The sequence below is a fragment of the Danio rerio genome, chromosome 4 (assembly GCF_052040795.2).
Source record: "Danio rerio strain M-AB ecotype USA chromosome 4, GRCz13ab, whole genome shotgun sequence".
NCBI lineage: Eukaryota > Metazoa > Chordata > Actinopteri > Cypriniformes > Danionidae > Danio > Danio rerio.
In genome coordinates, this window is record NC_141024.2 from 80,840,171 (window position 1) to 80,865,347 (window position 25,177).

Sequence of the window (25,177 nt, forward strand, 5' to 3'; positions counted from 1 at the left end):
TTCTTCTTCGATTTTTGTTATCAGGCAGATGTCTCTGCCTGTGAATTTTTGTGGTGCTGTGGCTTAGCTGGTCAAAGCACCTGTCTAGTAAACAGGAGATCCTGGGCTCAAATCCCAGCAGTGCTTTAGTCCAGGTGGTGCGTGTGCTTGTTTTATAAAGCTTACCGGAATGAATTATAAAATTGTATAGCTTTGAGGCGTAATGAATAGTGCGACAAATAGAGTTAAACAACCTTTGCTTGCCATTTAAAGACTTGCTGTCTTTTTTTAGTCTCTGTGTGCCAAAAACGTCTTGCCTCCTAGTCAGCGTTGGCGCTGTGGCTTAGTTGGTCAAAGCGCCTGTCTAGTAAACAGGAGATCCTGGGTTCAAATCCCAGCAGTGCTTTGTCTGCAGTTGGCTGTTCTTTTTTGGGCCAGAGAGTACTAAAAAGTGCTTTCTGTCCAACAGTGCTAGAGGCAGCAGAGCACTCAGGCTCTGTGGCGAAATGGATAGCGCATTGGACTTCTAGGCTGTGAGCTAAGCCATTCAAAGGTTGTGGGTTCGAGTCCCACCAGAGTTGCAAGCTTTGCTCTTTTTCTTCACTGACTTAAGGTGAGGTGCGTTTCTAACATTTTAGGCATCTGTCCATCCCGTTTTGCTTCTTTCTTTCATTGCGCAGTGCAGGCTCAGATACTAGGGGTACTCTACAATGATGCCGATGACTTAATTGAGCTGTTTTAAATAAGGGAGATTAGAAAACAGTGTAGGGCCTAGTGGGCTTGAGGAATGACTCGAAGGCAACCTGTGGTTTTGGGGAAAAGTAACTGCCTCCTATTGTTGAGATCAAGCCTTTTGCATTTGTCGTACAAGAGCCTTTTTATGCATGTGCAAAGTAACTGAGTAGAGGCATAGTAAATTTTGCTTCCCCCCCACTGTCTTAGGCAAGGCAAGGCAAGTTTATTTATATAGCACATTTCATACACAGTGGCAATTCAAAGTGCTTTACATAAACAGGAATAAAAAGACAAGTTTAGGAACATAAAATTCAGACAATAATTAAAAACAGATTATTAAAATTATTAAAAACAGATAAAAACAAATTAAAATGAGTTAAAATAGGTTGTAAAAGAATGAAAAAGAAAATGAAAAACATAATAGTGCGATCTGTCGGACGTAGCACAGTGCTCATTCAGTAAAGGCACAGCTAAACAGATGTGTTTTCAGTCTTGATTTGAATGTGCCTAATGTTGGAGCACATCTGATCATTTCTGGAAGCTGATTCCAGCAGCGAGGAGCATAGTGGCTGAAGGCAGATTCACCCTGCTTTGACTGAACCCTTGGAATTTCTAGTTTATATGATCCTAAAGATCTGAGTGATCTGTTAGGTTTGTATTCAGTGAGCATATCTGTGATGTATTTAGGTCCTAGGCCATTAAGTGATTTATAGACCAGGAATAATACTTTAAAATCTATTCTGAATGTAACTGGCAGCCAGTGTAGAGACCTGAGGACCGGTGTGATGTGCTCTGATTCCCTGCTTCTGGTCAGAATTCTGGCCGCAGCGTTCTGGATGAGCTGTAACTGTCTGACTGTCTTTTTAGGAAGACCAGTGAGGAGTCCATTACAGTAATCCACCCTGCTGCTGATAAAAGCATGGACAAGTTTTTCTAAGTCTTCAATAGAAACAAAGCATCTGATTCTTGCTATGTTTTTGAGATGATAGTATGCTGATTTACTGACTGCTTTGACATGACTGTTGAAACTCAGATCTGACTCAAGAGTCACACCAGGATTCTTGACCTTATTTTTTGTCATTTGACCTTTAGTGCCAAGGTACGCATTTACCTTGAGAACCTCATCTTTGTTTCCAAACACAATCATTTCAGTTGTCTCTTTGTTTAACTGAAGAAAGTTTTGGCACATCCAATTGCTCATTTCATCAATGCATTGGCAGAGGGTGTCAATGGGGCTGTAGTCATTAGGCAGTAAGGCTAGGTTGATCTGAGTGTCATCAGCATAGCTGTGGTAGGAGATTTGGTTCTTTCTCATTATTTGGCTCAGAGGGAGCATGTAAAGGTTGAACAGGAGAGGTGCCAGAATCGAGCCTTGTGGGACTCCACACGTCATGGGTGTCCACCTCGACCTATGGTCACCTATACTGACATGGTAACCTCTACCTTCAAGGTAGATCTAAACCATTTGAGACCGTGCCAGACAGCCCAACCCAGTTTTCCAGCCTATCCAGAAGTATGCTGTGATCGACAGTGTCAAATGCAGCACTGAGATCCAACAATACCAGCACTGTTATTTTACCTGAATCTGTATTTAGGCGTATATCATTGATTATCTTTATAAGAGCGCTCTCTGTACTGTGATGTGCTCTGAAACCAGATTGAAAATTGTCTGAACACCCCCTGAAGTTTAAGAACTTGTTAACCTGGTTAAAAACAACTTTTTCAATGATTTTGCCAATGAAAGGGAGATTTGAGATTGGCCTGTAATTGCTCAATAGGGTGTTATCCAGGTTGCTCTTCTTCAAGAGGGGTTTAACAACTGCAGTTTTAAGTGAGGTTGGAAAAATCCCTGAGAGAAGTGAAGCATTTACCACTTTTAGAAGATCCATGTCTAAACAGGTAAACACCGTTTTGAAGAATGATGTGGGGAGCGTGTCAAGACTGCAGGTTGATGTTTTCATAACTTGCACAATTTCTTCTAAGATTTTGCCGTTAATTGCCATGAAATCAGACATAATGTCTGACTTCTCAAGTTGTGGTTGAGCTTGTTTGATATCGACCCAACTTGACTGATTGGATGAGCTGATTGCCTTTCTGATATTATTAATCTTATCAGTGAAGAAATGAGCAAACTCATTACATTTGCTTTCAGAGAGGAGCTCACTTGGAATCCGACTGGGGGGGTTTGTGAGTCTCTCTATCGTTGCAAAGAGTGTGCGAGCATTATTTAAGTTGCTGTTTATAAGGCTTGAAAAGAAAGTCTGTCTAGCAGTGTTTAGTTCCATATTAAAGGCACGAAGACTGTCTTTATAGATATTATAATGGACTACTAGTTTGGTCTTTCTCCACATACGCTCAGCTTTTCTGCACTGTCTTTTCATCATTTGTACTCTAGGTGACCTTGTCCAAGATCCCTTTTGCCTGCCAGTCATCTTCTTGACTTTAAAGGAGCGATGTCATTTATGACATTCTCAATTTTGGAATTGAACAAATCAAGGAGAGAATCAACAGAATCTGCAGATATACTTGGTGCTAGCGATATGGCCTTCATAAACTGCTCACTGGTGTTCTCATTTATGCATCTCTTTCTGACAGAGACAGATCTGTCTTTAATAGCTGGAGTGATCAAAAAAGATACAGAAATGATCAGATAGTGCCACATCCTTAACAACAGTCGATGAAATGTGTAAACCCTTAATTATAAGTAGATCAAGAGTGTGTCCACGATTGTGTGTGGGTCCTTGAACATGCTGAGTCAGATCAAAAGTGTTAAAAACAGTCATCAGTTCTTTTACAGCATTGATTTCTGGATTATCAATGTGAATATTAAAATCCCCAGCAATACTAAAATAATCAAATTCAGAGGTTACAATTGATAACAGCTCTGTAAAATCCTCAATAAAAGCTGGAGAATATTTTGGAGGTCTGTAGATAATGATCAGTAAGATGCGTGGAGACCCTTTTAGTGCTATACTCAAAGATATTCAAAAGACAAATAGTCACCAAATGACACTTGTTTACATTCATAGACATCTTTAAACAGGGCAGCGATGCCTCCACCTCTCCTATTAACTCTGCAAACACTCAAAAAGTCAAAGTTTAAAGGAGCTGCTTCATTCAGAACTGCTGCGCTACAACTGTCATCTAGCCAAGTTTCAGTTAAAAGCATAAAATCAAGGCAATTTGTGTTGATAAAATCATTGACTAAAAGTGACTTATTGTTGAGTGATCTGGGGCCTCATGTATCAACGCTGTGTACGCACAAAAACTTTGCGTACGCCAGGTTTCACGCTCAGAATCGCTCACGTTTGGATTTACTAACAATGAACTGAACGTGGGAATGTGCGCAGGTTCACGCCAGCTTTTTGGCAGGCGTACGCACATTTTTTGTGCGTGTCTGTTTTATTTCCATTGGCGACTCCTAGAGGCAGTTGTGTTAAATTCTTCTCTACAAAGTGTCTGATCCTTGCAATGGCAGCTGTATGAGACGGGTTCATCTAGTAGGTATGTAAGATTTCCATACCATACAGTTGACCAGCTAAACATTAAAGCACAATTTGCAGCGGTCGCCTGTTTTCCCAATGTAATCTGAGCGATCTACTGCACGCACATTGCTATAAAGACACTATCTGAAGATGAATTTGCAAGCGTGAATCAGAAACATTTCCATTCAATAAATGTGCAAATAAAATATGATGCACAAACTTATTAATGATTCCTACTAGTCTTTCTCGTGATAAATAGTAGGCAAAATATGATATGTAGCGGGGGAAAAAAAGAAGTAAGAGTTCATCAGACGCTGGATTCGAGCCGAGTTCATGCTCGAACATGTCAAAACATGATCACATGCGTCTTACGAGCGCGCCACTGAGACTGTTCAGAGTGCTGCAACATTTTACAGATATAAACCACACTATTTTTTTTAATGCACTCAGTGCGATGTTCAGACCCAACTTTGTTAACCGCATCAGCTAAACTCTCCCACTCTATTTTTTTTCTTTTGTTGTTAATTCCGAAAAACAAACTTGCAAATAACACCGCTTTTCTCCGATCTACCTCCGAAAGGAGCACCACCAATTCACATTCTGTTCAAAGTTTCTCTTTTTGCTGGCTTTTGCCATTGCTTTTTCGTTGGGTTTTACCATTAGCATAGTCATTAGCATATTCATACGGGGGAGGAGGCAGGGAGGGGTTTTGTGCTCGTGCATGTTGCGCTCAGTTTCACGTTCATTCGGATGTACAAAAGAATATGCGTGAGACTCGGCGTACGCAGTGTTTCATACATCTGAATTTTTTTCTGCGTACGCACATTTACAGCTTTGTGCGTACGCAATGCTTTAGTAAGATTTCCACGCAAGTCTTCGTACATGAGGCCCCTGATGTTTAAAAGCACTAACTTAACAGTTTTAGCTGTTTTTTCTATAGTAGTCTCAGATCTACATTTAATAGACACCAGATTTGAATGATTTGCCAAACGGCCTGATGAAGTCTTTGGTTTTCTGTCACTTAACACAACACATATCTGCTTAGAGAAAGCTGCAGACACACTGGGTTCCTGCTTGTTCTGAAAACATTTGATAAAGACACTGTTATCTAAGCAGGGTACCAATACAGGGTACTTTAGTCTTAATATTATTGTCTTTTAACCCAAAGTGCTATTTCATAATCCAGTTCTCTTAATTACCTCTATCTAGTGACTGATATAAGCCACATAGCTGTTATCAATTGACTAGATTATGCCACTGTACTTTGACAGAAGTCCAGCCAAACATCTCCCCTCTCTCTTGATTTGAAGGAAGTAAAAGACTGTACTCTGTTTTTTCTCTTAACACATCAAAGACAACAATGTTTTAAGCATAAGTATTCAGTTGGTTCAGTGCTAGCTGCTGGTTTTCACACTCATGTAGAATATACTGAAGTGATATTATATATAGGTACCATAAAAGCAATATGCAAACAAATTCAATATGCAAACATAAAAAGCATCAAATGTTGATCTTGATCTTTGGTCATCCTTGTTTCTCTTCTTCTAAGCTACCAGCATCTTCACTTGACTTTAATAGATGTTAATGGAGATGTGTGGTTAAGAGTCTGAGTTTTGAAATCTGCAGTTGTGCATTCATCATCCCTTGACTTGTGGCACTGCTGTATGTGGTATTCAGGCATATTATCAGAATCACTCTTTACTTTGTTCTGATTAACTTCTCCTTCCACAAGTTGAACTTTGTAGTTTAGAGCTTTAGAATATTCAGGCTCCTCTGTTTCCGGTCAGCTTTCCCTTGCTGGAGTTGTTTCCTTTTGCTCCTTTGAGGCATTGGTACCCCATTAATGGCATCCACTTTGGCAGCTGTTGGATTTGCCCTCATCCAGATATGGTCCTTTCCTCCTGAGCTCTCCAGAGCATCCTCAGATAGACTCGATCAGCTGGACCAATTGGACCTTGTATCACTGCTCTCTTACATGGCTCCTTTCTGGTTTCCTGCACAGATATTGCTTTGCACATGGCAATTAATTGTTTCTTCATAAAAGTCCCTACTATATTCGACATCTCTGCAAACCATTCCAAGAGGTTATGTGCAAGGTTATAGGTGAGATTATATGCAAGGTTTTATGCAAAGTTTCATGTGGTTTCTTGCAAGGGTCGACCCAATAGTAGTTCATGCGATGCGGTGTTAGATGCCTGTTTCTGTCAGTTTCCATGCCATCATTCACCAATGCACTTGTTAACACATTAATCCCATTAAGTTTATTATTTTCATCAAGCTTTGGCCTTGATGGATCATCTTCATCTCTTTCAGCCATTTCTGGTAATTGAGATGTTTTTATTTATTGATCACTTATTAACTTAGATTTTAATTACTTTATGAATGCAAACCTTTTATGAACTTATTTCTGCTGATGTTTCAAATCCTTGGAAGTACATCTTTTGTCACAAATGAATAACTGTTCCTGCTTCATAATTTGCTTCTGGTACCATCTCCAATCATCTACTCATCAGTTTCTCAACTGTGCTTGTTTACTGAATAATTCTCTATCCAGTCAACACCAAAAACAGTCATCATATCTTACTGTTTGGAGCAATGGTCTCTAGTCAAGTCTTTTAATTGAACTAGATCTTTGTGAAGCTATAGATAATTCAATCACCCACATATTGTGACAGTGTCCATCCTAAGATCTTCTCCCTAATTTTAACCCTTATGCATTCTGGTGTATACAGTATTTGCTAGTCATCAGCCTACACAAGTACAAACAAGTTTCTACCCTCCTCTGGTAGTTACCTAAAATAAACTCAATAGAAACCCAATACTTGAAATATTTACCATCCAAAAGAACATATCTCCACATACAATATGAACTTCAGCTGGAAAATCTTCTCCTATTGATTGCTCTTAAATCATATTATCAACATTAAGCCTCTTTTATCTGTCTTGATTAACCATTTATTTTAATTATCAAATTAACTTCAATTAAATATTATTAGTTACTTATAATTTATTACTCCTTTAAATTTAAATGTAAATAGAAATGTCTAGGACAGATTGTATATTACAGTAAATGTTTCTATTAATGCTCCTATTTTTACACTTTTTGATAGAGTTTTATACCTATTTCAGCATCTAGTGTTTGTCTTTCTGGGCAGATCTACATCTGATTTAATTTGAACCCTGACTATGCTGGCTGATTTTATCTGCATCTCAGTCCTGTAATGATAATCATTTAGTTGGAACTTGACACTTCTTTCTTTTACTAATCAATTTTCTGAGCTATATATTAATTCCTTTTTGTCTTTGAGTTATTTTCTTTTGGCTCATAATTATTTCCTGAGGCATTCCCCTCAAATTAGTTGTTCATACAATTTTGATGCATTTTTTTATCAGCTGACTAAAACTTACTGTATGTTTTGTAAATTTCTGTTTGCTCAGTTTTAACTATTATTCCTTATTAATTCCTTATATTGTTTTCTTAAACACTTTTCTCTTTCAATTTTTCTTATAGCAATTTAGAACTGTTACTTTCTGACCTTATGTCCTATGAATTTTATTTCAACTTGTTATTTCAATCTTCTCTTTAACTATAAATAATTTTTCTAGATTTGAATCTCTTTCCAGTTTTCAATATCCAATCTTGATTTAGGCCATTCACAATAAGATTATGCTAAGATATTTCTTTTACTTAGTTTTACCTTAAATACTTAATTCCATTCTTATTTATTCTCCAAATTATTTATTGCCTTATCAAAAGCTTTTTCTTTTTCTTTAGTTAGTCTGCTGCATTGTAATTTATCATTCTATGTTTAAGGACTTTTATGATTAAACCTATTAAAACTTAAACCTAAATTATTTAACATTCATCATAATATATCATTCAATATTTAATGTTTCACCTTGAAATGACCTTATAACACTTTTTCTTACTTAAAAATTTGCATGATAATAATTTCTTTCAAATTGACAGGAGTCTGATTTGATACAAGAATGGGTAGCTACACTTTTGTTCTTAATTTTCCTTCTGTAATGCTTGAACTTAATTTGGACTATAGGAGCTACTTTGAGGTGGACTGTCAGACTATCCCCCCTCGCAACCTGAGACAACCAGCTCACAGATTGGTGCTTCTGTGGTGTCCTGACATTCGTTCATATCAGGGCACAGTTTTTCCCCCTCTCTCTTTGGGCTGGCTTCTTTCTTTGACTCAGCTGATGTAAAGTTCTGGTGGAGCGTTTTTTTCTCTTTGATCAGTTCATCAGTCTCTTGTTAGTGTCTCTTTTGAATGTCTTTGAAAAAATGTAGCTTTTTCAGTCCTCAGTAAATCCTGAGTATGCAGTGCCTGCATCACTGCTGTAGCATGTCACAAGTGTCAACAGCCATTTTGCTCGTTGTGTTTTTCAAACACCTTTCCATTTGCCAGTACACTCAGAGATGTCTGGTAGGTACGAGACTACAGTCCCCCAAAGTTCATCCATATATACTCTTAATAAATATATATAGAATTTAGCTCATGACTGAATAAATCTTTTTTTTTCTTTATCAAATGAAGACTCCTTTTATCATTTTTTTCCTTTTGCTGTTTAATGACTTATTTTCTCTAATTATCAATCATTTTTATTATATGTAAATATGCTTAATTTTCTATTTCTTAAATGTTCTTCTAATTAATTTCTTTGGCTTCAGATTGTGCTTCACTTATTTTTCCTAATTTATTCTAGTGCTTCCTCACTAGTTACATTACATCTTACATTATTTTAATTTCTCTAACATTTCCATACCTGTTTTAATTCAACAGTACTATATGGTGGCCTAATGTCTAATGTAACTGTTCAAAATCCTTACTGCAATAGCTTCAAGTTCATAGTACTATGTTAACTCCACATGTTTGTTTACTTTAAGCATTTTTCCTATCTGAAATGCAATTTGTAATTCTCAATCACTTTTTAAATACATAAAATATTCACTATAAAATTTTTGAACTCACTATGATGTTCTTTAATGTCTCCTCAGTGTCTATGCTTTACATTTGACTCACTACTTTTACTACAAATAGCTGTTGGCTCAGATGACAGCCTGTAGCTGACTTTAAAACAGATGAAAACAGTCAACGTAAACCACAACAATATTTTATTGCACTTAAACATAATTTTATCTTTTAAAGCCAAATCTTAGTTTCTTCCAAATGTTACTGGTTTTTCTAATTTTTATCTTATCTGTTTAATATATATTTTTAAACATCTTCTCTTTTTATTCTATTAAACAATGTTTGGATCTTTTTTTTCTTCCATTTTCCTATGCTTCTTTTCCTTTTCAAAAATTAGCATTTTTGTCTCCTAGATTTTCCTAATTCATTTTTCTTTAAACTTTTTTTTTTCTTAAACATTTGATCATTAACTCTTCAATTAATCCATATTCATTAAAGTTTTCCTCTTCTCTAGTTTTTTATTTACTCAAATCATTAACTTATCTATTTTTATTCATACTGATTTAGTAAACTTATTTCCTGATCAATATAACTATTAATCTCCATATGTAGATATTTCTATGCTTCAATTTTTTATTTCTTAATATTCATTAGTATAGCTTCTAGTTGCATTTTTGTTAAAACTTTTTATTTATTAAATCTTATTCTATCATTGGGATTTCCTTATTTCATTTATCTTATTACATTACTTTATAATATTTCTATTTATTTAATACCTTATAATATATCTTGACTCTTTAGCTTCTATCTGTCCTGTGAAACTTTTGTTCTTAAAATAGACAGATTCTTACCACTCCTGAACCAGACCTTCTTATAGACTGTCGACATGTCAGGAATTTCAGTCCCCTCTCTGCCTAGTTCATACTTAAAAACACTTCAAACACACAGAGATTATTTAGAAAAATGTTTAACTAGTATATTCTTCTTTTCAGTCTGTGTCTTTCAAATGCAATATGATCTCAATTAATTTTATGAGGCTTAAACCTCCTGTCACGTTCAACAAAAATAAGAGTCAAAATAGGATCCAATAGCAAGTAAAAATAAGGTTTATTTGACCAAGTCAAAATAAACAAACAAGGAAGTGACAGGCTAGCAGGACGACGAACACAGGGCAGGAACAGACAGGAAAAACAGGGTCCAGAAATATCTCCTCAGGGGCCTGAGCACAGATAACACACATGAGAACAGATGTAACGAACTGACAAAGAGACATAGAAACGTCGCCCTGATATAGGGCTAATAATGAGCCTCAGCTGGTGAGTAATCAGCCCCGCTGAGTGTCGTCATGTCACGTGAGCATAACAAATACACATGGACAACCAAAACAAAACAAACCCACGTGATCGAACATACACTCCGGAAAAGCGCACAAACCTGCAACCGTGACATTACCCCTCTCCTAAGAGCACCTCCTGGTGCTCCCAGAAGAGCTTACCTGGTGATTGTAATCATCAATAAGAGAGTGATCCAGTATGTCTTTTGCAGGAACCCAACTCCTCTCCTCCGCACCATAACCTTCCCAGTCCACCAAGTACTGAAATCCTCGCCCCCTCCGTCTCGAGTCCAGAATACGCTTAACCGAATAAACGGTCTCCCCATCTACGAGACGCGGCGGGGGGGGAACCGGTGTGGGCGGGTTAATTGCCGTATGAAAAACGGGCTTTAATTTGGAAACATGGAACACGGGATGAATTCTCCTGTACGCTGGAGGAAGTTTAAGGCGGACTGCCACCGGACTAATGATCTTGATGACAGTGAATGGGCCAATGAATTTAGGTGCAAGTTTATTACATACGGAACGCAAAGGAATATTCTTAGTTGAAAGCCACACTTTTTGACCGACGACGTAAACGGGAGGCTTCGACCGGTGGCGATCGGCTTTAGCCTTAGTGCGCGCACCCACTTGGAGGAGGGTCTGTCTGGCCCTGCTCCAAGTGCGTCGACACCTCTGGACAAAGGCGTGGGCGGAGGGGACCGCGATTTCGGATTCCAGACTGGGAAAAGCTGGTGGCTGGTAACCTAGACTACACTGAAACGGAGAGAGGCCCGTAGCCGACACTGGTAATGAATTGTGTGCGTACTTCACCCATGGGAGCTGCTGACTCCAAGAGGAGGGATTTTGGGAAACCAAACAACGTAACATGCGCTCGAGATCTTGATTGGCCCTCTCTGTTTGTCCGTTACTCTGAGGATGAAAACCAGAAGAAAGACTTACAGTCGCTCCCAATAAACGACAAAATTCTCTCCAAAATTTAGAGACAAACTGGGGCCCCCTGTCAGAAACCACGTCCGTCGGGAGGCCATGAATGCGAAAGACGTGATTAATGACAGCATCCGCTGTCTCTCTGGCTGAGGGTAATTTGGGCAGAGGAATGAAATGAGTAGCCTTCGAGAACCGGTCCACAACAGTCAAAACAGCCGTATTGCCACTGACCAGTGACCAGTGACAAAATCTAGCCAAATGTGCGACCAGGGTCTCGAAGGCACTGACAGCGGCTGAAGGAGTCCAGCGGGAGGGCGATTAGAAGTCTTAGAAACAGCACAAACAGAACAGGCCAAAACAAACTCGCGCATGTCCCGTGCCATAGCTGGCCACCAAAATCGCTGTTTAACCAAAAATAAGGTACGACTCACCCCCGGATGACAAGCCACTTTGGAGGAATGTCCCCACCGAATGACGTCAGACCGAATCTCCTCCGGCACAAACAAACGACTGGGTGGGCAACCGGCCGGGGGCGTTACCCCTTCCAGGGCTGTGCGGACCCTGCTCTCGATCTCCCAAGTCACCGCAGAAATACAAATGCTCTGGGGAACGATGGACTCAGGAGACGGATTGCGCTCGGAAGAATCAAAAAGACGGGATAACGCGTCGGGTTTGGTGTTTTTGGAAGCCGGCCGATAAGAGATGGTAAAGTCAAAACGTCCGAAGAATAATGCCCACCGAGCCTGCCTGGAGTTAAGTCGTTTGGCAGACCTGATGTATTCGAGGTACTCACTGGGCAGGTTTGACAGGTCCATGCGCTCCTCCTGAAACACAGAACAAGAAACAGCAGAACGAGCAGACGAAAGACAAGACTCATGACATTTCTCACTCCACGAGAATATAGAATTAAGGCCCCAATTAATGTGGGGTTTATGCAGAATCAACCAAGGATGACCTAAAACCACCGGTGAGTTGGAACAGTCTGTTAAAAAAAATGAAATGTGTTCAACATGATTTCCAGACGTAATGAGTTTTATGGGTTTGGTGGAGTGGGTGATAGTGGGAAGGGAAAGTCCACTGAGTGCGCGTACTGCAATGGGTTGTGATAGTGCTATAACCGGAAGTTTGAAACTGAAAGCAAAACTAGAGTCAATGAAGTTTCCTTCCGCTCCGGAATCGACGAGCGCCTGTGTGTTATGAGTTCCGGAGCCCCATGATAAAGAGACGGGCAGTAAAGTAGCAGACGTAGAGGATTTGTCCATATTAATTTCGCCCATCAGTAACCTCTTACCTACTGATGGGTGTTGTCTTTTACGGGACAGGAAGCCACTCGATGCCCCGCCCCACCACAGTAGAGGCAGAGTCCCTCCGATCTCCGTCGGTGCTTCTCCTGCACGGACAAGCGGGATCTACCCACCTGCATGGGTTCCGGGTCAGCGCTTACCACTTCCGGTGTCGCAGCCAGGGCCGGAAAGTCAGGAACGAGCTCCGAAAACCCGCCTTGCTGCAGGCGACTCTCTCGACGGCGCAGTCTAGTGTCAACCTGGATGGCTAAGTCGACTAGCCCGTCAAGAGTTTTGGGAAGATCCAACGAATATATCTCGTCCTGAAGCCGGTCAGATAATCCGTGCAAAAACATGTCCCATTGCGCTTCTGCGTTCCAGCCGCATTCAGCGGCTAAGGTCCGGAACTCTATTGAGTACTCCGCCACGCTGCGATTCCCCTGGCGGAGTTCAGCAAGAACTCGCGCAGCCTCTCTCCCGGAGGCGGCTTGATCAAAGACCTTCTTTAACTCTTTGGAGAACAGGTCGAAGGTAGCACAGCATGGTAGCTTTTGTTCCCATGCTGTAGTTCCCCATTGGGCCGCCTTGCCTGAAAGAAGCGTGATGACAAACGCTACCTTGGATCTTTCAGTGGCAAACAATGATGGTTGCAGCGTAATATAAAGGGAACACTTGGACAAAAAGGATCGACACAAGAGGGGCTCCCCAGAGTAGCAGGTCGGGGGTGGAAGGCGCGGTTCAACAGAGCGACCAACAACCGCAGGCGCTGGTGGTGTCACCTCCGGAGTCGATGCCGAGTCAGCCTGTGCAGCTCCAGTGATCAACTGTTGGACTTGGGAGGTAAGCAGCGACACTTGGCCGACCAGAGCCTGGATCGCCTGTGACGTGGTGGCCAAAGCCTCATCCTGACGGGCTATCCTGGCGTTGCTGTGCGAGACGAACTCGGAGATTTGGGATGCACTCGCTGGATCCATAATGAGGTCAGTTCGTTCTGTCACGTTCAACAAAAATAAGAGTCAAAATAGGATCCAATAGCAAGTGAAAATAAGGTTTATTTGACCAAGTCAAAATAAACAAACAAGGAAGTGACAGGCTAGGAGGACGACGAACACAGGGCAGGAACAGACAGGAAAAACAGGGTCCAGAAATATCTCCTCAGGGGCCTGAGCACAGATAACACACATGAGAACAGATGTAACGAACTGACAAAGAGACATAGAAATGTCGCCCTGATATAGGGCTAATAATGAGCCTCAGCTGGTGAGTAATCAGCCCCGCTGAGTGTCGTCATGTCACGTGAGCATAACAGGTACACATGGACAACCAAAACAAAACAAACCCACGTGATCGAACATACACTCCGGAAAAGCGCACAAACCTGCAACCGTGACACCTCCTCTGTATCACAATCTCTTCCCTAAACTGCATCACTCTCTATCTTATTGTTCTTAAATCACACAACATATGCAGTCCTTCTTTTATATTATAATATAAAACGATAATTCTTTTAAACTCACTCTTATTGCAAACATACTTCTAAACACAATCATACTTCTCACTCGTCCTAACCTCATCTCTTACACTGTGTAGCCTGAACCTCACCTCTATTCTAGTCTCTCTAGATCAAAGGTGAAGGCTTCTAAGCACCCCAGCAACACAGACAAATACACAAATACTTACAATTACATAAAGACACTACACTCCTCTTGAGTGACCTGTCCGAGCAGCCTCTAACCTTAGAGCGGTAACCATAGAATTCTCCACTACACTCCTCTTGAGTGACCTGTTACTGCTTCTCCAGTTTTTACTGTTTTACAGTAAAAAAAGCATTTCACAGGATTTGTGCCTTTTTTCCCCCAGCCTCCTGAATAATAATATTTATTATTATTAAAACAGAACGGGTACTCCGAGGTCTTTGCGCGCTTCTCTCTACTTTATTAATCTGTTTTAATCTCTTAACTGTCACCACACTTTAAGAACTTCCTTTTAAAACTTAAAAATGCTCTAGGCATATTCTTCATCATTAAAAAATTTCCCAAACATGAGTAACAGTTACTAGTTAACGTTTATCCTATCTGTCAAAGCCCTCTTAGGAAAACACAGATCATTTGCATGCAAATTGTTATTTTCTTCTGGTATTCAAAACCCCTTTGTTTCCTTTTATATCTTTACTTTTACTTTTTTAGTTTTACTTGTAGTTCGTTATAGCTGGAGAAACAGTTCAAGTGACTTTTTACCGTTACAAGCAGGTCCTTGGTAGAAAAAACACAAACGTATAAGCTTAAAATTGCTTACCATTTTTTATCGTGGCCACATATTTGTGTTTTTCCACCAAGCCCCAGCATGTCCAGTGTCACCCGTCCATCTCTTTCCAGCCCCACGATTTTGGGCGTCATTTGTCGTAAATTTTGACGTCTCATCAATTACAAATTATCAGACCGGAGGTTTTGAATTTCAGAAAATAGACTTTATTCTCCATAATAAAGCCGAGAAAGAGCAGAGCAGACCCCAGAGCATTCTGAAGTCTCTCCTGGACACCTTCTAAAGTCTCTCCTGCTCCTTCTAAACTTTCAGTGTGTTTGTTACAATTTTTATACAGGATTATTATACACACCCCTAAGTCTCTTTTTAACTCTTGACCATTTTTGAATAGGTTTCTAGTCTAAGGGGTCCTGCTATTCTTGGCTCTCAGCCCACTAGCTCATGTCAACAGAGATGTTACAGGTCTATGACAGCAAAGTATAGATGCAACTTATGCAATGGAACTAAGTGTTTACATACATTGTTATGATAGGATAATAACTTGATAATATGTTACTCATTCTAACTTCTGACACATATAGCTTCATAGAAGTATTTAACATATATGATCAGTGCTTTACATATTCAGTTATTCTACACAATCAGTCACTCAGCCTTCTCCTAGTGTTGCTCCTGTGCAGGCATTCTTATCTTACACAGACATATCACTGTATTTTTAACACAGGCTGGCATGTTTGCTGCAAACACTACATACATTTTGTGAAGAGAAAATTAACTGCTTTACACTTAGAAAATACTTCACACAGAGAGAATAAAATCTTCTTCAATGGCTAAAGAAGAATCACAAGAGGTTAGAGGAATGGAGTGTGTTGAGGCAAACGTGTAGTCAATAAAGTTGCCAGCGGCTCCTGAGTCAACCATGGCTGCCATTGAAATTTCAACATCTCCATATTTTAAACAGACAGGTAAACTCATAATATCATTGGTAGTCGTGAATACGGTGGTAGCACTCACCGGAAGAGCCTTAGGGGGCGGTTTGTTGGGACACAGGATCTTCGTGTGTCCTGAATTTCCGCAATATAGGCACAGATGGTTTCTCCTCCGTCGTTCACGCTCCTCGGGCGTTAGGCAGGTTCTCCCCAATTGCATGGGTTCAGTGACAGGTTCAGGGGACGCGGGACAGGAAACGGGAGAGCATAGAGGGTTACGTGTACGAAGTAACGTGTCTAACCTGATTGAGAGTTCAATGAGTTGATCCAATGTTTTCCCCTCATCAGAGGGCAGAGCTCTTCGGTAAAGTGTAGTGAGTGGATCATCAGCCCAGCCTGCTTGCGCTGCCAGTGTGCGAAACTGTAGAACGAATTCAGCTGCGGGTCTATCTCCCTGTTGTAAACACAGAAGCTCCTCACCAGCATTACGGCCACCCTCGGGATGGTCAAACACAGTGCAAAATCGTTTGAGAAAGTCATTGAATGAGGGGAATATCGGGGTGCTGTCTGGCCATACAGCAGTAGCCCAGTCTAGAGCTTTTCCTGTTATCAATGAACATACAAAGGCAATCTTCCTGTTCTCATCTTTAAACAAATGAGGTTGCTGGGCGATAAATAGTTTACACTGTAGCAAGAAACCCTTGCATTTGGCTGGGTTACCAGAGAACTTGTCGGGGAGTGCCAGACGAACACCAGAAGCAACCTGGGTCTGTGTCACAGAGGGTTGAGCGGGAGAGTAACTGGCGGTGAGTTGCGCGGTGGGAGCAGCTTGCAGGTTTTGCAGCGATTTCACCAGTTCATCTGTCAACTGAGTTAGGTGTGTTAACTGTTGCTGATCTGTGGTCAATACCTGAGCTTGCGTTGTGATCTCGTGAGACAAAACCTGTATGGCTGCGGGATCCATGTTGGGCGAAGTCTTCTGTAACGAGGAGACTGACACGGAGGGATCCATTATGCAGTATTTATTAATCACAACTTCACTCAAACACACAATATGCACCGAAGTGCACACACACATCCACAGTAGTAGTATGGGTATCAAGACTGATGATGAACAGACACAGAGTGAGTTACCAGGCATGAGTGGAAGGGAGTGAGCGAGAACCAGGATCCGTTATGCAGGCTTGGGTCAAGGGCAGGCAGCAAGGATCAGAGTCCTAAACAAGGGCTAAACAAGACTTCGCACTCAACGTGTGTTTGAGTGCGGCTTATAAGAGGTACGTGGGTCATTAGCCAGATTCAAATCAGGTGTATGCGCAATCAGTGTAGATGAATGACGTAATGCTAAAAGTCCGGAGATGGTGGCCTCTGCTGGCCAGCGAGGGGAGTTACTGGGACTGAGTCGGTGACAATACACTAATATATAAAGTCATTGTATATTCTGTTTATATACTCAAAACAGTTTGTATAGATTTCTTATTTGATTCTCATTCCTCCACATAGGGTTGTGGGTGGGTGTGGGTATGTAATGTTGGATGGTTCTAGTTTGAACTCACGCTTAAAAAAAAAAAAAGGAAAAATGCAGATAATGTGTAGATTTCTGTTGTATCTTCCTATATTTATCTGTCTGTGTAATAAAGTATTAATTTAAATAAACAAACACAATTTTGCAAAATGTCACATCTAAGACATTAATTGATGTGGGAGTAAAGCTGATTGATTGATCATGATTAATTTTCAGTGTTGTGCAATCTTTCAGATATTCTACTACTATGATCTGCACAAGAGGAATATATTATTGTGATTATTTTTATTATTGTGTTGTCATCAGATATAAAAATCCCTTTAAATGTATCAAAAAATTTATATTTTACGTATCACTATGAATTGTTTAAGATTGAAAGTAAATGCATTTATATTGTAAAAAAAAAATGGTTTTAATGATATTTTTATTTTGGTTTGCACCATGGTGTCCTGTATCATCTTTGCTTTCTGCAGCAGACAAGGGTGCCATTTCCTAACAAAATCATGCACATAGGTTGTGCATGATTTTGTGTACGCTTTAAGAGTTTAAATTTCTCTCGCGAGTGCCATTTAGACTTACTTAGACTTAGAATATCTTTATTGTCCCCGAAGGGCAATTAAGTTTACAGCAATAGCCGACAATTGACAGCAACAAGTCACATTTGACAACATAAAATAACAGTAAACAATGCAATAATCACTTTAAGCTTATTTAGTAACCCAACAGCCGTTGGAACAAATAAATACAAGTATCTATTGGACCTTGCCCGTCTAGAATAAGTGTACCTTCTGCCTGATGGCAGGAGGCAAAACTTTAAATAAAGTGGGTGGTTCTCATCTGCTAAAATGGACATGAACTTCTTTATAACTCTCTCCTCATACACTTGTCCAATACTGTTAAGATTTATACCCAGGATCTTTTGAGATTGATAAACAATTTTTGAAAGTATGTTTTTACTTGTCACCCTAAAATTACCATACCAGCATATTACTGCAAAAGTTAAGAGTCTCAATAAAAGAAGAATAAAATGCATCCACATTAAATCCCTTCAACTTCCTTAAGTAGAACAGTCTTTGATTTGCCTTTTTACAGATAAAATTAGTGTTGGCCTCAAAGTTCAATTTGTCATCCAAAATGGTTCCCAGATATTTATACTCACTCACTGTCTCGACAACGATACCGTTTATAGCAGTAGTAGTAGCATAAGAAAGAGTTACGGCGAAAATCAATAAGCATCTCTTTAGTTTTTGAGATATTATGTTGTAAATATGAGTCTTTGCACCATGCAACAAAGTTGTCCAACACTGGACCATGACCCTCCACATGATCATGCAAAAGACTAATAATGACAGAATCGTCAGCATACTTAATTATATGCCTTGATTCAAATTTACTCTGACAGTCATTAGTGTAGAGTACGAACAATAGTGGTGATAAGACACATCCCTGTGGAGAACCTGTTGAGCAATAAATTAAATTAGACAGTGTGTTGTTAACTCTGGTTCTCTGAGGCCTCACTGTTAAAAAATTAACCAGCCAGCATACCGTGCCCAGGTCAAAGCTTGGAAATTTTAAAAGCCTGTCGGCCAAAATATGAGGCTGCATACAGTTAAAAGCAGAAGAAAAATCCATGAAGCATAATCGCACATGAGTTTTGTCACCCTTCAAGTGACCTGTCATAAAGTCCAGTAATGTTGTTGTGGCATCCTCAACCCCTTTGTGTGGCTGATAAGCAAATTGAAGAGGATCTATCATGTTCCGAGTCATGTGCTGTAAGTTCCTCTTAACAATGCGCTCAAAGCATTTCATCACCAGGGAAGTCAAAGCCACTGGCCGATAATCGCTCAGAACCCTAGGTGATGGAATCTTGGCCACAGGGATTAGTATGGATTCCTTCCAAAGTAGGGGGACAGATTTAAGTGACAGGGACAGTTGAAAAATATAAGTGAAAATAACGCTCAAGAATGGAGCACAGTTTTTCAATAGGCGGCCACTAATACAGTCAGGCCCCTGACTCTTCCGCAGACTAGTTTTCTCTAAAGTTCTCCATACATCCATTTCATTAATCTGTATCAGGCTACCCTCTGTATTGAATTTGAGTTTATCAATTTCACTGTTGAAATCCAGACTATCAAATCATGAGTAGAACTGATTTAAATCTTCTGCCAGCATACGGTCAGTTTTATCAGGAAAAGACACTCCCTTTTTCTTGCTCTGCAGGCCCACCATTGTTTTAAATCCCCTCCAAGCATCCTGAGCATTGCCATTCTTCAGTTGGTCCTGCACCTCATCCTTAAACTTCATCTTGGCTAACTTTATTTATTTTTTCACCAATTTTTGTGTTTGTTTCAACTGCTGAATGTCCCCCTGTTGATAAGCTTTTTTTATTATTCAGAACAGTCTTAAGGGATCTGCTGACCCAAGGCTTATTATTCGGATAAATTGTGATTGTCTTCCTAGGTATAATCATACGCTCACAGAAAGTGATGTAATTTGATACTGTGAGTGTCAGTTCATCTAGATCAGTACAGGAGGATTTAGAAACGTCCCAATTTGTGCTATTAAAACAACCATTGAGCTCATTAACAGCTTCCTGTGTCCAAACAGAAACCTCTTTGCGCTCAATTTTTCCTTTCTTAAGAACCGACTGGTAGATCGGAGCTAAAAAAATACAACTATGGTCAGATGAACCGAGAGGAGCCATAGTGTACGATTTGTAGGCACCTTTTATAGAGCCAAAACATAAGTCCAAAGTTTTACCGTATCTGGTTGGACAACTAACATACTGATAAAAGTGACTCACATGTTTTTAGAGGTTGCAAGAATTAAAATCTCCAAGTATAAAATGTGGAGCATACGGGCAGATGCTTTGCAGACAATGAACAAGTTTGACAAATATATTTATTGCCTCAGGCTTGTTGGCTTTCAGATGTATGTAGACCAATGTAATAAAAATTTGTGGAATTTTGCAGGGTAAATAAAGTGGCCGTAGTTAGATTGATAAAAGTTCAATATGCGGACTGCAGAGGGATTCATGAACTAGCACAGTTTTACACCAGCGTGGGTTAACATAAAAGCAAATGCCCTCACCTTGTGTTTTAACAGTCAACTGGGCACTCCTGTCCAAACGTATAGGTAAGCCAAATCCGTCAATTTCAAAGTCCTGTTGCCGATCCTGCTCTTTTAACCATGTTTCAGTCAGTGCTATCACACAAGAGTTCCTGTATTCCGGTATGCACTTCACATTTGCCTGCAATTCATCCACTTTGTTCCTTAAGGATTGTACCTTCCCAAGTACAATGGATGGAAGTGGTAAGCGGCGTATGCCCATTCTGCGTAGTCTTTGCCGAATCCTTCCTTTGCGGCCCCGTTTCCTCACCCGAACCGCCACCTCCTGCTGCCCGCTGGCTGGTGCAACAGATCCTCGCTGCTCTTCGCTCATGCGGCCTCCATGTCCTCGCCATTTCGTTCGCATCGCTGTCCTCAGGACGGAACAGTCGGTCACGCACCAGCGAATTTCCAACGGAATTCCAGCGGGCAAAGACCCATATGCAGTGCCATTCAATTGCAAGAGAGAGAGATTGTGCCTGCTGTTCTCGCATAAACCCACCAGATGCTGCTGTTGACTGACCGACCAATCTGACCTACCCTCCTTTTTCCCTAAACATAATCAATTTTATCGATTCACCCACCCACCCACTTACCTAAACCCACCCAACAATTTTCAAAAGCAATCCAGAAAAAAAAAGCCATCATCTGATTTTTACCACGTTTTCAGATTTTACCATATTCTCACCCTGTTATTTGCTTGTTTATTTTTTGAATTCTGTTTTTGTGTTACCCATTTTATGGAATCGTTCTTCACCGAACTGGAACCCCTCTCTGGCTACATAATATGCAAACTCCAGAAACTTACATAGGACTACGTTTTCAGAATGAGCCTTGGTTGCACACATTTTTTGAAAGATTTTATTAAAATAATTTTAATTATTAACAAAACATTGCAATTGGTAAGATTAATTATATATAACAATACAAGATCAATGAAAAGTCTTGCATTCTATTAGTTTTTCTAAGTTATATTAATAACTGAACATGAGCATACATGACTTGACACATGACAACAATTCAGCTATTAAAATAGTAATTATTTACTATTTGCAATTATTTAAAATTTCATTTAATTTAGAGTATGCATCATTGTGTTCTGTGGTGGGAATGGGATAATCCTATCAGACAAGCTTTAAGGAATTTTTTATTGCATTTTTAAATGTTCTGTAACATGTTATGCCTCGGGGACTCAAATGGCACCGGATAGTAGGAATGACCCAGTTGGGTTTAGGCATTGGGTAGGATTAGGAATGTAGAATGAGATCACATTTTATAAGTGCTAATCAACTGTTAATGTTACGAAATGGCAGGTAATAAGCCAATATTTAATAGTGTGAATTGTTATTTAAACTAAACTGTCAAATGAATAGAGAAGAAGCTGTAATAAAGACTATTTGAGTTCATCTGTCTGACTGATGTCCTGCTGCATTTTCCAGTGTTTTATCACCAATAAAGAGCAGGACATTGAGCTGCTGTCGTGTCTCTTTAAAGCTGAGTTTTCATCTGTGTTTTCTGCTAAAGGAAGTGCTGAGAAACATGAAGAGACCTGTCGAAGAATGCACAGCACTTACAAAACAGTTTTATTTAGAGGACTGCCTCCTTCCACAGAATACATGATCCTGAAGCAGTGAAAATGCACACTTATGAAGACACAAACATCACAGTATATATACATATATATACAGTATATTCAGTAAAATCAGCTGGATAAAGTCTGTTATTCAGTCCAGCTTAATATGAGCTGCTGTGAATGATATCAGGATCATCAGTGAGGGTTTGCTGCACTATTATTCATCAAACATAATCAATCCTGTCTGATTCCACATCCTCTGAGCTGTAAATATTGCAGTGTGTTTCTATGATCTCCAGATCTGTGTTTGTCAGTATCTCTGCTTCTACAGACATGATAACCCTTACTGTACTCTGTACTGTTATGATCAAATACAGCAGACCATCAGAACAGTTCATCTGAACTCATTCAGACTCTACATTCAGCAGCGAGAGGTTTGTGTTCGTCAAAACATCAACTGACAGGGTGAACATTCAGCAGATCTGACTTTCCTTCAGCATTTGAAGAGTTTCTTAGAGCTTATCTAATATTAAAGTCAGATTCTCATGTGTAATGTGTTTTATTCATTTAATAGATCAGAAAGACGTTCACTGTGATTAAGTGAAGTTTCAAAAACTAATTTCGAGTGGAGCATGTGATATGGTTGTGCACTGCTGGCCAGTCATCCGTAATCAGTGATAATCCAATCAGAGTGATCCTAGCTTAATATAAATGGATCACTTTCTCCTTATTGCTCTTTATTTGATCTTTATTTTGGAAGAATCCCCCTTCCACACCATCTCCTCCTTTTTCTCCCATTCTAAAGTGGGAGCGATCGAGACCTACCTGTTCTCGGATCCCCTGATATGCTTATTGACCGGGCGGGAGCCCTGGGCTCAAATATCTCCGAGCTCAGGCTTCTCTCCCGGGACAGCATGCCAAACCTGCTATAAATGCCAAGCATATCTAAGTGGGAACTCTTGAAATAAAGTTTGCAAATCAGTATATAACAAATCAGTATATAACCCAGATCCAGCAGTGGTTAATGTAATAGTCTGTCAGATTGAGTCTGTCAGGACTTAAATTTGACACCTCTGGCGTAGATCATCCTGTATGTGTTTAGCACATTCACCAATGCTCAAAAGTACAATACAAAAGTACAGGACAGAACTGTATCAATCTGGTTATGACAATGAAGAGGAGATCTTGAATATCCAGTATACTGTAAAGGTTTAGCACAGCTAAACAGCACAGCACAGCTTTGGAAAGATTTTTGTGCTGTGGAGTAAACATAAATATGAGTATTTGGTTTGTACAGAGCTTTTATTTCCAACACATTGGTTGATGCTTGAAAAGATATTGGTGGGGGTGTTACATTGTGTGGTTTGTTTTATATATTGTACTGTCTATTTTCCAGAATCTGCTAAATACACCTATATAGAACAAGCTGTGTTTGAATTACACAATACCACACAACTCCTGAGTAACATTTCCTCAGCTCAAGAGTGTGTCTGGTCCCTCTCTACATTGAGTTAATCAGACAATTAAATGATAATCGAGCACTGATGATGAAGACCTGCTGTTTATAAGCAGAATCACTGAAGAGAAACACTTCAACTGACCCCAGTCAAAGGATTAAATGAAATCAGCTGAAATAAGCTCAAAAGCTGAGCAACATGTCTGCCATCCTGGAGTGATGAAGCTGTGTCTGGCTCTGCTGTAGCATTACAGAGATCAATATTGTCTGAAACGTATCCAAAATACAGCTCATTGAAGCCTTTTGAACAGCTTCATCATTGTAGTTGTGCTACATTTACTCTTTAAAACTCTACACACTTGCCATCAGGGACAATATAAAACACACAACTTAACTGGGGCTAAAATTCATTCATTGTAACTTGTGTTACTAAGATTATAACAAGTACAGTATAAAGCACATTTGCAAAAGTGACCTGTTATATCACAGCGACTGCTTTACTTTTGTACTGTCGACACTGCTATTATCAGCTGAGCAAAAGCCTCCATTTCTATTTTCTATTCTAATCTACTTGTGTGTCTGTGTTTCTCATCTGACTGGTTATATCCTCATGTCTCAAACAGGTTGTGACGTGTTTTTCAGAAGTAAAAAAGTTTTCCGATCTGTTGTTCAGCTCAACGGTTCAGCAGAGTAACAGAAAGATCTGCAGGCATTATTTGAGGTGAGAGTTTGCTCTTTCTATGTTTATATAATCTACGAGTGTCGTCTGATTATCCGTCATTCATCTCTTTGTGTTTCTGAGACTTTACTGCTGAGCTAAAGACATTTTAAGGATTTCATTTACACCTTTTAATGTCGAGTGTGTTTCTGGAAGAGGATCACAGAAAGCAAAAACCTTCTCTTCTGGTACTGAAATCTGTGATCACTGTGCTCTTGCTCAGCACAGTGGATATTTCTTTAGTTATATCGTTTTATTATATCGTCATTTGATATGCAGTGACACACAGTCAAATAATTGGCTGAACAGATCAGCCACTTTTGACATAAACAATCATAAAGTCCTTGTGCTGCAAGAATTAGGAGGTTTGCTGGAGGTCCAGCTGTGGTGCAGTGAGGGGTTTGCATTTTTAATAATCTATGACAGTTTGCGTTCATTGAACAGTAAGAATGATTAATAAATCCACATGAAACAGTCCCTTAAATATCCCGCCTCGCCTTCAGTTTCGCCCAAGTGAACCACTCTCTGGCACACCTCTTCTAACTGGGTCAGGACCTGCCAACTGAACCGCGCCTTAGCCCAATTCAGAGCACTCACACTTCTCAAATATACAGGGAAACAGGCTTGGCACATTTCGGATAGCAGTGTGAGTACGCCCTTACAGAAGTTTTTTAGATAGAGAAAACTTTAATTGCAGTAACAGTATTCATGAATGCATTTAGTTTGTTTTATGGGTGTAAATTTGTGGAAAAGAAGAGCTGAGTATCTTTATATGACCATAGTGATTTACAGTACAGTGGACTCACACAATCTTATGTGTAGATACATGAGCTGAAAACCCTGAAGAGTTTCAGCTTTAACTAATTCTAATGATAAACAACTTTCTGCTGTTAATTAATCTGTTAATACTATTAAACCAGGGTGAAACAGAGGTGC

The 25,177-nt window shown here is 39.8% G+C and overlaps 2 protein-coding genes and 1 non-coding gene across 4 annotated transcripts in view; 2 read left to right on the forward strand and 1 right to left on the reverse strand.

The window, feature by feature from the left end:
- Window positions 1-227: 227 nt before the first annotated feature.
- Window positions 228-5,316, reverse strand: LOC141381827 (uncharacterized). The gene is made up of 2 exons (XM_087250477.1): window positions 5,089-5,316; window positions 228-3,944 (listed from the first exon to the last, which is right to left on the reverse strand). The coding sequence occupies exon 2, from the start codon at window positions 2,105-2,107 to the stop codon at window positions 1,166-1,168; it is 942 nt and encodes a 313-aa protein (XP_087106603.1). The 5' UTR covers window positions 2,108-3,944; window positions 5,089-5,316; the 3' UTR covers window positions 228-1,165.
- Window positions 312-385, forward strand: trnat-agu (transfer RNA threonine (anticodon AGU)). The gene has a single exon. It is a non-coding gene; the product is annotated as a tRNA-Thr (tRNA).
- A 16,818-nt stretch (window positions 5,317-22,134) lies between the features above and the next one.
- The window catches only part of LOC103910704 (protein NLRC3-like), a 61,579-nt gene continuing 58,536 nt past the window's right edge, over window positions 22,135-25,177 (forward strand). Inside the window, exons 1-2 of one of the 2 annotated variants that reach the window (XM_088649659.1) lie at window positions 22,135-22,160; window positions 24,147-24,244. The gene's annotated coding sequence lies outside the window, so the exon portion shown is untranslated. Of the gene's footprint in view, window positions 22,161-24,146; window positions 24,245-25,177 lie in introns of those variants that run through there. The other variant, NM_001444379.1, reaches the window with a different exon arrangement.

What these genes read in the sequence shown, in the direction of transcription:
- LOC141381827 (XM_087250477.1), bottom strand. Translation starts at nt 2,107, where the DNA reads ATGACGTGTGGAGTCCCACAAGGCTCGATTCTGGCACCTCTCCTGTTC.